This window comes from Barbus barbus, assembly GCF_936440315.1.
Source record: "Barbus barbus genome assembly, chromosome: 50".
Classification (NCBI taxonomy): Eukaryota; Metazoa; Chordata; class Actinopteri; order Cypriniformes; family Cyprinidae; genus Barbus; species Barbus barbus.
In genome coordinates this window covers 7,817,780-7,830,538 of record NC_136728.1, presented here as the reverse complement: position 1 = coordinate 7,830,538, position 12,759 = coordinate 7,817,780, and the positions used below count along the sequence as shown (strand labels likewise).

The 12,759-nt window shown below is 37.9% G+C and overlaps 1 protein-coding gene across 1 annotated transcript in view; it reads left to right on the top strand.

Moving 5' to 3' along the window:
- Window positions 1–12,759, top strand: part of LOC306868478 (talin-2) — a gene marked incomplete at its 5' end in the record, with an annotated part of 78,877 nt that overhangs the window by 56,413 nt on the left and 9,705 nt on the right. The window contains 12 exons of the mRNA XM_079414666.1: window positions 65–235; window positions 467–613; window positions 2,747–2,848; window positions 2,936–3,055; window positions 5,097–5,243; window positions 7,972–8,138; window positions 8,271–8,454; window positions 8,872–8,997; window positions 10,175–10,291; window positions 11,048–11,233; window positions 11,578–11,685; window positions 11,769–11,874. Coding sequence (XP_079270792.1) covers window positions 65–235; window positions 467–613; window positions 2,747–2,848; window positions 2,936–3,055; window positions 5,097–5,243; window positions 7,972–8,138; window positions 8,271–8,454; window positions 8,872–8,997; window positions 10,175–10,291; window positions 11,048–11,233; window positions 11,578–11,685; window positions 11,769–11,874 — 1,681 coding nt within the window. The remainder of the gene's footprint in view (window positions 1–64; window positions 236–466; window positions 614–2,746; window positions 2,849–2,935; window positions 3,056–5,096; window positions 5,244–7,971; window positions 8,139–8,270; window positions 8,455–8,871; window positions 8,998–10,174; window positions 10,292–11,047; window positions 11,234–11,577; window positions 11,686–11,768; window positions 11,875–12,759) is intronic.

The following is a 12,759-nucleotide window of genomic DNA, read 5'->3' as shown; positions in this document are numbered from 1 at the left end:
ATATAGGAAACTGTATGTCTGCATGCCAGATAGTCCTAACACGTGTTTTGTTTTTTTTCCTCAGGTGACTCAGTTAGCGAGCTACTTCGAGCCAGTGATTGTGGCGTCGGTGGGACTGGCGTCTAAACATGCCGACCACCAGCAGCAGATGAACATACTGGATCAAACCAAAACGCTGTTTGAATCTGCTCTACAGATGCTCTACGCTGCCAAAGAGGGAGGAGGAAACCCTAAGGTAGGACACATGGAAATTACAACACATGGGGTGTTTTTATGAAAAAGGCTTCATGTTCTGAAAGCACCTTAAGGTTTGCAACCTGTAGCATCTGACGGCACATTTCCAGAGCTTCTGGGTTGAAAGAACAGACTTTTATTATGTGTGTGTTGATACAGTGGGGCTAATGGGTCTATGTTGGCCATCTTTATCCCATCAGCCACTTTTTTTTGTTTTTTTTTGTTCTTGTAGGCGACCCACACCCATGATGCCATAGCTGAAGCGGCCCAGTTGATGAAGGAGGCAGTTGATGACATCATGGTGACCTTAAACGAAGCGGCCAGTGAGGGCGGGATGGTGGGCGGCATGGTGGAGTCCATTGCGGAGTCCATTGGACGGGTTAGTGGCTCCATGTTGAAAATGAGTGGATGACCGTGTTTCCAAGTCTAATATCTATTGCTAATATCAGGAGATCAGGGGCAATGGCCAAAAAAGTCCATGTTATTCTAATAATAATACTAATCCTAAACTTTTTTTTTTGTAATCCTACAATTTTTTTCACTTATCAATACCAATAATTCCTATAAAATGAGGATGATGGTGATTTATTATTATTATTATTATTATTATTAAGTGTGCAAAGAACCAAAAAATACAAAAAAGAACAGTTTGACCTATGCAGAAAATTATTGCATTTGTATATCCTAACCACTTCAGACATATTTAAATGTGTTTGTATATTTTTGTAATGTCAACTTATCACTTTTTACAGTGTATGTATATGTGTATATATACAGTGTCCTCCATAAGTATTGGAACAGTAAAGACAAAATTGCTCTGTTGGCTGTGGAGTCAAGACATTTGCAAATATGATTAAAAGATGAATATGAGACAAAACTACAGAATGTCACATTTTATTATTAGCCGTTTCAACACATGCATGTTTTACCAAATAAAAAGAACAGCACTTTTAGAGTTCATCCCACTCATTGATGTGAGCATAAGTATTGGGACAGTTGAACATAAGGCAGATATAAAAGATTAAAAGCTATTATTTAATTGCAGATCTCTTGCGCACAATCACAGCAGTGAGTCTGTGACCCATAGACATCACCAGACTCTTGGTCTCATCCTTTGAAATATGTATATATGTGTATGTATGTGTGTATGTATGTGTGTATACACACACACACACACATACATACATACATACATACATAGAGAGAGAGAGAGAGAGAGAGGTGTAACAGTTCACGTATTCGTACTGAAAATGTTCGGTACTGGTCTTTTGGTTCAGTACGCATGTGTTCATTCAATTCAAAAATCATTCAATTTTTTCTGGAAATTCTGGCAATACATGCTGTTTTGGCACTCTTTGAGGCGCGACAGATCGCTGTATAAACGCCTCAGTTGCGACGGCAGCACGAGTGAGTGCGATCATCCCTTCATTTTTACTTCTAGTTTTAATGTGAAATAAACATGAATTAACATCTCATGCCTCATGTATTTGCTCAATCAGTGTTTCACTCGTGGAAAGATGTGATTTAAAACGGCTTGTAAACAAAATGTAACATTTATTTCATTTACCTCAGGAAAGTCATCAGTGTCCACAGTTCGTTAGTTCACCAGAGAAATTAAGTCTAGAGAAGAGCATTTTGCAAAATATTAGACTATATACTCATTATATTTTACTTTACCTGTTAGTGATGTCTTAATTATTTAATGTAGGCTATATTTAAATAAATCTTTTATGAAACAAGTAATGACAGCCACTGTGTAAATGATTAGGCCATATTTCAACAATAATTAAACATTTAAAATTAAAAACTACATTGAGTGCAATTTACATGTTCGCACACAATTTGTTTTTATTTGAGTGTTGATTATTAAAAATAAATGGTAATTCAATTTAAGTTTGGGCTCTGTTGTTAATTGTAACCTTATAGTAGGCCTAATGTAAAAGAGCTCCCTATAGTTTAGAGCAGAGGTAGATTTTTATATATAAAAAAAAAAAAATTATGAGGTAGGTGTGTATATATATATATATATATATATATATATATATATATATATATATATATATATATATATATATATATATATATATATATATATATATATATATATTTATAATTCATAAAAATTATCAAATTAATTTATTTAAATTTTAATAAAAATCTTTTTTTGTAGACTGCAAAAGAAGAATCCTGTGGAATGCTTTCTGATCAAAGTCATCTCTAGCTGGCACTCGTATGTAAATGTGTCACAGATACTACAGCTGCCTCTGTATCTCATTATTAGACTGAATTGGCACAACATCTCCATTGATCAGTTCTGGATGCACGCAATCTTTCATTATACTGTCATGACTCATGGTGGAAGACAATGGCAGCCAATTGAATATCTGCACTCTGATCATTTTCTGCGGGAATGATCGCAGCGCCGAGCACATGAACCACACAAAGACGGTAATTTGTATTAGGACTGGATCCAGCATTACATCACTGTTATTCGCGTCTCTTTACTTCACAGATGGATGAAGGAACACCGCCGGAGCCTGATGGCACTTTTGTGGATTACCAGACGACCATGGTGAAGTTTTCAAAAGCCATTGCCATTACTGCACAGGAAATGGTGAGGACGATCACTCAAAATGCTTCAACATCTTCTCACATCTTTAGTCACTGTATCACAGCTTTTGCTTCTGTTATGTGACCCTAGATGACGAAGTCAGTGACATGTCCGGAGGAGCTGGGTGGACTGGCGTCTCAGGTAATGGTGGATTACAGCCAGCTGGCACAACAAGGCCGTCTGGCAGCTGCCACTGCTGAGCCAGAGGAGGTGAGGATCAGTGCAGCAAGTGTTTCTCTACCCCCACCAGAGCAGTGATCTGAGAAATGCACATTTACAGACACGCTAATGGACACGCAGATGGCCTAAACCTCACATAAACTCCAGACTTAAAGGAAACAGATCACTTAATACTGAAACTTTTAATACTGAAACTAAAAAAATTTTCTTCTGTGAAATACAAAAACAGGCCTTTAGAATTCCAGAATGCTCTTTACCATACAGTCAAAGAACTATTGAACTCGAAAAAGAAAACACCCTAAAATGTCATAAATTTAGTTTATATGACTTATGCGCTATATTATTATTACATAGCCCTGAGTCTAGCAAAAAGGAATTGCTGATTTGCAAAAAAAGGCATAATATTACCTAATTTGATGATACTGACTTCAGAAATATCAATAAAAACGTAGTTTTTTCACAAAATAAGAATGTAGGATTTTTCATGTATCAGATTTAATGCACTTATCAAAATCAAAAAGCAGTCCAAAGGTTCCATTTTAATGGCAAAACGAAGTATTCAAAATGTATAATTTAACTGACAATCTGCAAAGGAGTGGGAAAAGTAGAAACCGGGCATAAAATTAACATAAATAATGATTTCCAAATCATTTGTACATGTGAAAATCGGCAGAGAATTGAACAAATACAAATAACCTGGCTCAGAGGAAGATATGAATCATGTCTTTGTGGCAGTTTTTCTGGTGATTAAGGGGTAATACAAGACTTCCTCACCTTACAAGTGGTTGTTGAAAGCCAACAAAATGCATCATATTCTGTGAAATATTGTGACATACAGTACTGGAGCAAAACAGGCACTATTTTTGGAATCAGCACCTTGAAATTATTAAGAAACAAATGTTTGATTTCATTCAGTGAATATGATGCAGGGTAGCATTATTATTAGTGCTGTCAAACGATTAATCGTGATTAATCGCATCCAAAATAAAAGTTTTTGATTACATAATATATGTGTGTGTGCTGTGTATATTTATTATGTATATATAAATGCATACATGCATGTATATATTTAAGAAAAATATGTTATGTTTATATATTAAATCTATTTATATTTAATATAAATTGTATGAATACATATATGCATGTAAATATTTAAAAAATATACACTGTATGTGTGTATTTATATATAAATAATAAATATACACAGTACACACATTATATAAACAAAATCTTTCATTTTGGATGCGATTAATTGTGATTAATCATTAGTATTAGTATTATTAATAACATATAGGAAAATTATTATAGAAAAACTAAAAGGAAATAAATTAAATTATTGTTTGATCAAAACAGTAAAAAAATGTTTATATGCTTTTGATATAACAGAAAATTAATATAAAAATTGGCACTTGTGCACTATATTCCAATCTTCTGAAGCCATTCGATAGATTTAAATGAGAAATAGATAAATTCACTGTAAACTTCATTATTATTCACTCTCAAATCTCATCCACAATAATGTATCATAAGCACTTAAATATAGAAAAATAAACTCATTCACACCTTATTTAGTGATTTAGTGCAAACACATGCAACTTGGTCAGTGTCGTATAGCAAACCTTATACTTCCATTTTGCATGGTGTTAAGCCTGTGAACAAAGGTGCGAACACTAGCCGACACACTTCACACCTTTGCTCTCTTCACATTTGAAAAAAGGAAGCCGACACGTGGACGCGGTAGTCACCAGCTCTCTTCACTAACATTTTTACATAAGCAGCCGTTACCATAGCAACCGTGCACCCCCACAAGCCTTAAAAGCCCGTTGTGATATTCATAATGAAGAGCCGCCCACCCATGGATCTGTGTGTCAGGTAATGAACATACAGTGCTGTCGGGCCCCCTCAAAGGCCGTCACAATCACTTCTTAATTATTGGATAGAGCTTTGTTGAACGGAGGCAGTGGCTTTTAGAGCAGTCGCAGAGCACGAATAGATTCAGATTTAGACCCAGATTTAGGCTGACTTGGATGCCAACTCTTTCTTAGACTTGATATCATGGCTGTATTTCCAGGTGGGATCTCAGATCAAGACTCGGGTGCAGGAGTTGGGTCACGGCTGCATCTATCTGGTCCAGAAGGCCGGAGCCCTTCAGATGAGCCCGACGGACAGTTTCACCAAGAGAGAGCTGATCGAGTACGCCCGTGCTGTCACAGAGAAGGTAGGCTCACTCGGGATTGTGGGAGGCTGTTTCTTCTGTGTAGTTTGCTGTATTACTTTGTTTTGTTTCTATTAACTTTTTATCATGGCATTAGAAAATAATTTTGTTTTAAAAGCCTCTTCTGACTTCACTTTTAAAATACTGCTGGTTTATTTAGAGGTATGCTGCACTTCCTAAGGCTCATTTGCACATTGTAAACAAAAAATGGTTGAAAATTGTATTGAAACTTATATTGAGACCAATATCATACGGACATTAGTGGACGTGATACCACCCATACCTTAGAAATAACATAGCAACACCCTGTCAACTACCTACAACACTCTAGCACCACTTTGGCAACCACCAAAAACACCCTAAAAAATAGCACAGCATCACCCTGTTGATTAATGATGACACCTTAGAAACACCTATGCTATCACCCACAACACCCTAGCAATAACATAGCAATGCCCTGTCGACTGCCCACAACACCCTAGCAATAACATAGCAATGTCCTGTCAACTACCCACAACACCCTAGCAATACACTGGCAACCACCAACAACACCCTAAAAATAGATAGCAACACCCTGTTGATTACTGATGACACCTTAGTAATAGCATAGAAGCACCTATGCTATCACCCACAACACCCTAGCAATAACATGGCAACATCTTGTCAACTACCCGCAACATACTGGCAACCCCCAAAAACACCCTACAAATAGCATAGCAACACCTTATTGATTACTGATGACACCTTAGTAAAGGCATAGATAAACCTATGCAACCACCCACAACACCCTAGCAATAATGTAGCTACACCCTGTCAACTACCTATGACACCCTAGCAACTCACTGGTAACCACCAACAACACACTAAAAAATAGCTTAGCAATAACATAGCAACCCTCTATTGATTACTGGCGACACCTTACTAATAGCATAGAAACACTCCTATGCAACCACCCACAACAACCTAGCAATAACATGGCAACAACTTGTCGACTAACCATAACATCCTAGCAACCTCATAAAAACACCATAGCAACCCCCTATAATGCCCTAGAAACCACATAATAATGTCATTAATACCCACCTCAACATCTTAGCAATCACAATGCAATACTTTCAACTACCCACAACACCCTAGCAACCACATAGCTACAATACTTTAGTATAGCAACACCTGTGCAACCACCCACAACATCCTAGCAATCATATAACAGCACTCTTCCAGCTAAACTTGCTACATCATATCAACCATATCAAGCTTATGCTTCCTTTTTGGACATGTTTAAGTTCAAATTGTTTTGTATTGTGTTGTATTGTTTTTGTTTTGTTTTATTATATTTATTTTACATGTTCAAAATAAAGTTTCAAATCAAACCCCATAACAACAGTCATAGAGCCACCAGCAACACTGTAGAAACTGCATAGCAACACCCTGGAAAACAGACTCAGACAGGCACAATGAGAGTCGCCAGCTTATTTTCAGTGATTGCACTTTTCATTCTTTATGTTCCAGCTGTTTTTCTACTATTGTTGGAATGAATGCCAGAAGCCCTAGTTGAGACTGTATACAGTAGATGACATTCGTCAGTGTGTCATATTGTCTTTGATTACATCTCAGTAGCTGGAGTCGGTCTGTCCCGCTGTGGTGGCGCTGTGACCCCTCACTGCTTTAAATGAGCTCTGTTCAATACGTCCACGTCCCCCACCGGCCCCATTCAGTTCAAACCTCAGCTCTGCCTGCAGTCATTTCTGTATGAGAAACATAAATAGGGATGTTGCATTTGAATGCCTCCCTTATGGACTTTCACATCTACTCGTGAAGACAACTCAATTGTTCTCTCTCTCTCTCACTCTCTCTCTCTCTCTCGCTCTCTCACTCTCTCTCTCTGTTTCTCAAAGTGTTAGTGTAATGGACTTGTCCATCTTTTTTAAGTAGCTTGTCAGAGTCCATCACTCAGTATTTGTCTTTCTCTGATGTTGGTGATGGTTGAAGCAGTTATGTTAATACAGGTCTGGGACCTGTTTGTATTGTGTCTATTGTAGCTTGATGGAAAATTATATTATATTAAGAAATAACAATAATATTATTGTATGGATATGTATTTAATTAAACTTTAAATTACGTAGTTGCAATATATTATGTATTTCTAATTCAACTATTTAAATTATGTAATTATAATATATTTTTAAAAATGTTTTGAATCCTTTCAATTATGTAATTATAATATATTGACTTTCTAACACTTACTGTTTATGAATATATAAAACTCTTAAACTATTTAAATTATATAATTATAATACACAAAACATTCTTGAATTATTATTGTTATCTGTTAATAATATTATTAAATACTATATTTGTATAATATTTATAATCTATTTATATAATCTAAATGTTATATTATCTATATAATCAATTTAATGTAATTACATTAAACAACCTTTTAAAACTATTTATAATTATAATACAATACAATATAATATATGTATTTTTAAAATTGAACTAATTAAATTATATAACACTCAAAACATTACATACAATTATTATTATTATTATCAATTTCATTATATGTGTGAATAAAACCGTCATTTAAATTTAAATACATTAAATACATTGGATAAAATAAATGAAATATTCATTTTATTATTAACGCCTGAGAAAACGGCTTGGAAAACTGTCCCAACTCTGCCTATGGAGCTTATAATGAAGTGTGATTCACTCTCTCCTGCAGGTGTCCATGGTGTTATCAGCCCTGCAGGCTGGTAATAAAGGAACTCAGGCCTGCATAACTGCAGCCAGTTCTGTCTCCGGCATCATTGCTGATCTGGACACAACCATCATGTTCGCCTCTGCCGGCACACTGAACGCAGAGAACGAAGAGTCTTTCGCAGACCACAGGTAAGACCTAGTAGAACATAAGAGTTTCAGCATCGCATACATAAAATGTCAAAGGTTTGTTTTATTAATGTCGGCATAATCTTGGGTGTCTCATTGAGTTATCTGAAGCGTATTTGTTTCTGCACACTTTAGAGAGAACATATTGAAAACCGCTAAAGCTTTAGTTGAGGACACCAAGCTGCTTGTGTCTGGTGCTGCATCGAGCCAGGACAGACTAGCCCAGGCGGCCCAGTCCTCTGCCAAGACCATCACACAGCTCACTGACGTGGTCAAACTGGGCGCTACGAGCATGGGCTCAGAGGACCCCGAGACACAGGTGCGTGTTTCGCTGTTATAATCTGTCATAGGATTTTCACAACACCAAAATTTCAGCCATTACCCAATGCCCAGTGTGTTCTAATTCTGTCTGCTCCTATATTTTTATCCTGGACTATATTTATCCTTTTTCACACCCTGACTGAGTGTAATGAGAATATCATTAGCTTTCTTCTCAAATGTCTCGACGTTTGGGTGCAGACACTCTCTGACTCACTCTAACAGCCAGTGGCTGGCCAAAATCTAAATTACCAGTTGAGGATTAATAAATCATAATGTATTGTATGGTATTATAAAGGTGGTTCCGATAAAGAACTGCACCCCTGGAGGAGTGCAATGCATTATGGGAGTGGATAAAGCCAGTGGCATATTATGACTAAAGGTGGCTGTGATAAAGTCTTCTCTCTATCTCTTTCAGGTTGTACTGATAAATGCAGTCAGAGACGTCGCTAAAGCTTTGGCTGAGCTGATTAGTGCCACTAAATGTGCTGCGGGCAAGGCAGCAGACGATCCTTCCATGTATCAGCTGAAAAGTGCCGCCAAGGTATGCTTGGTTGAAGAATGTTGTGTGCGTGTCTGTAAGTTCCTGTTTGTAAGAAAGGCATTAGGTGTCTTAGTGAGGATCATATCTTATTCTGATGACTATCACTGTGTGTGTATGTGTGTACGCCTATCTAACAGCTGGCCCTGTCTCTCATTTTCTTGGCTGGGTGCTGTCTTCGCTCGCTGTCATCTTGGCTGTGTGGCCACAAATCAAACCCTATCTTACAGTGATCATAGTGTGTATGTGAGTGACTCAATGGCCACGCAGCAGGGTACAGAACCAAGCTGTGTGTGTATACAGCATAAGGACTGCTTCCTTCCCTTCCTCTCTTCCTTTTTCTGTCTTCTCTCCAGTGCCATGTATGATTTGCTACACGGCAATACGTATTAATTTTGTAAACCTAATTAAAAGAAAATTAAAACAGCACTCGTTTCTACAGTTATTCTGTGGATCAGTGCACACTGTTTATCATGTGAAGTGAATAGAACTATCTCCAGGCTTGTTTAAACAGAAATTGATGTCTACCACACATATTTTCCAGCATTCTCTAATCCCTTAATCATTCACCTGATGCTGTTAAACCTCTGGGATTAACTTCCACATACATGCAACATGATATGTTTTATTTAGCATACTTAAATAATGAGGTGTTATGCAGTTGTGACCTTAATGGAAAGATTTTTTACATTCCTCCAACATATGGTGACTTCAGATCCTCTGAGATTTTACTTCAGACATTGTATGTGCGTGTTTCTTCAGTGTGTGTTGAAAGTAGTGGTGGCATCCCTCAGGGCTTTGTTTTAGGCCCTCTTTTGTTTTCTTAGGTTTCTTCCTTTTTCCTTTTGTGTTTAAAACTTAGCCTAAAGCAAGATTTAGAATCCATTACAGACCTCAGCTGTGGTCCATTAAAAGGTCCTGTTTGATCGCCTGACTATATTCTAATGTTTTGATGTATGATTTAGATTAAAATTTTTACCTTAAAAAGAACATAATCTGGTTGACCTTGTCTGATATTTCACAGAGCTGTTCGATACAGCTGTTCTTGTCGTAGCTCAGGTGAAAAACTGGCCACAAAACTGTTCACATTCTCTGGTTGAGCTCACTTAAGCTGTGACACATAAAGCAGAAAAAAGAGTTCCAAGCCAGTCCAAGACTTTGACTTCCCTATGTTTTACAGGTGATGGTGACGAACGTGACCTCTCTGCTGAAAACTGTGAAAGCGGTGGAAGATGAGGCCACTCGTGGGACGAGGGCTCTTGAAGCCACTATTGAGTGCATCAAACAGGAACTCACTGTACGGAACATTCTTTATGTGAATATTGAAATATTCCAAAAGATATTGTGCTTTTCACACTTAAAGAGTGGTTCTTCAAAAGGGAACATACGGTCATTATTTTCTCACCCTCATGCTGTTCCAAACCTGTATGACTTTATTCTGTGGAACACAAAAGAAGATATTTTGAAAGTCAATGGGATCTAAACAACATTGTATGGACAAAAAAAACACTGAGACATTTGTCAAATTATAATTTTCTGTTCCTTTAAGCACTTGGGACTAGTTAGTACATGTCATGCTCATTTTGATCCTAATTAAGATGCTAATACAATCAACTTGTATTACAATCTGGCTGTGAATTAGGATCAGTTAGGTCCAGCCTAATTAATTTTAGCCCAGACAGAGGTAAAATCCCATCCATCTGTGATATGAACTGGTAATACAGAGTAATACACCATGCGAGTGTTTGCCTGTTCTCCACCTGTTCTCCTTCTGCCATGGGCATCCCTACTCCACTTATCAGAGGCCGTGTGACCGATTGAGATAGTGGTACAGGAAGGCAAGAGATTTATCTTTTGGTTTAATGCTCCTGTTATCAGATGCCCATCAGGACTTTAGGAAATTCTGACGGCATTAGTGTATTAGTGCACAGAAAATCGTTTGTGGTCATGTGACCTATTCTAAAAATGTATTATTCACTTAAGAGCTGTAGATGTTATGTTATGTATTAAATATTTCTTAATTTCCCTGACTGTTGCATCATCTGCTTTCCAGGTTTTCCAGTCCAAGGACGTTCCGGAGAAATCTACCACTCCGGAAGAGTTCATCCGCATGACCAAGGGCATCACTGTTGCGACGGCCAAAGCAGTGGCAGCAGGCAACTCTGCTCAGCAGGAGGACGTGATATCCACTGCCAACCTGAGCCGCAAAGCCATCTCGGACATGCTGACCACCTGCAAGGTGCTTATCCACCATCACACAGACATATGCCCACTCACACAAACAGTCTCACCGTACGCTGACCAGCTGTGGAAATCCACAAACACTTGAATACCAACAAAATGTGTTTATATACATTCTCCATATGCAATGAATGCCGTTTGCTCTATTTATCAATGTCATTTGGCACTAACCTACTTTTGACTCCTAAATTTCGCCCTCTAGTGTCATCCTGATGTAATGCAGTTCCTTCATGCCACAGATTCATATAAAGCTAGAGATTTTTCCCTCAAAATCGCAAAAATTTGCAGATTCCATCTGGAGCTAATCATCACGTACCATAAATATGTGTTTGTGTCTTGCAGCAAGCCGCGTACCACCCAGAAGTGGGCGAGGATGTGAGGAATAAATCTCTGCTCTACGGCATCGAGTGCACCACCGGATACATCGACTTGCTCGAACACGTCCTGCTCGTGAGTGGGCGTGCCGACTTCTTTTACAGGATGTGTATTTGCTTGGGTTTCTGTGATTAACCTCGTGTGTTTACTCCACACAGGTCCTGCAGAAACCCACGGCCGAACAGAAACAGCAGTTGGCCGTGCTGTCCAAGAAGGTGGCGGGCTCAGTCACAGAGCTCATCCAGACTGCTGAAGCAATGAAAGGTGAGGACACACAAATGGATATGCTACAGTGGGTGTTGCAGGTCATGTAAGGAAAGTTCTGGGTTTCTTGGTCCCAAAGTATTTGTCTTTAGTGAATATTGACGGGAGCAACACAATTAGTGTAGTCCTCTATCCATAATATTGTGTAAAAAGTCGTCTCGTCTGAATCAGGAGAGAAATATGCACAGATCAAACATAATTTGCAAGTAAAAACTGACCAAAACAGTTCTAAACAAATATTTTGATATACTGGATTTTGATGTGAGGACAATAAGGGATGGACGTTTTGACTGGAATGAATTATTCCTCTAAATATAATTTTATTAACACTATAATTATCCCCAAAAAATCAATACAGCCTTTTTTTTATATTTATAATGAAAAAAATTAAACACATTTAATTTAATTTAGCCAATGACAGGTTTTCGTATTCTGCTGAGATTTTCGCAAGCACAGATCTCTTGCGGGCCTGGTAATGGTATACGAGTTGGTAATAGTATACGAGTTGGTAATGGTATACGGAAAATCGCAGGTCAATTGAGCTGAATTTGTGCCGGTTTAATAGAGCCGTTGGGCTGATGGTGCTCTCTTGCTCTTTCTATAACACTACTTTGTTGTTGTTTCCTTTTCTGCCACAGATGGAGGTGAGTATGATACACAGTGTTGTTTTTTGCCAATATCAGGCCACACACATACAGACGGACTTGAGTAACTGACCAGCATGGACACACACGCTCATACAATGAGTTATAGTGTGAGAGAAAAGAGAAGAAGGGATAGAATTGAATTCCCTCAGGTTTAACAATCCTCAAACACATTCTCACCATCTGTTTTCACAAGCTGTTTGAACAAAACAGACGTCTTTTAGTGCCTCTTGATCGTCGG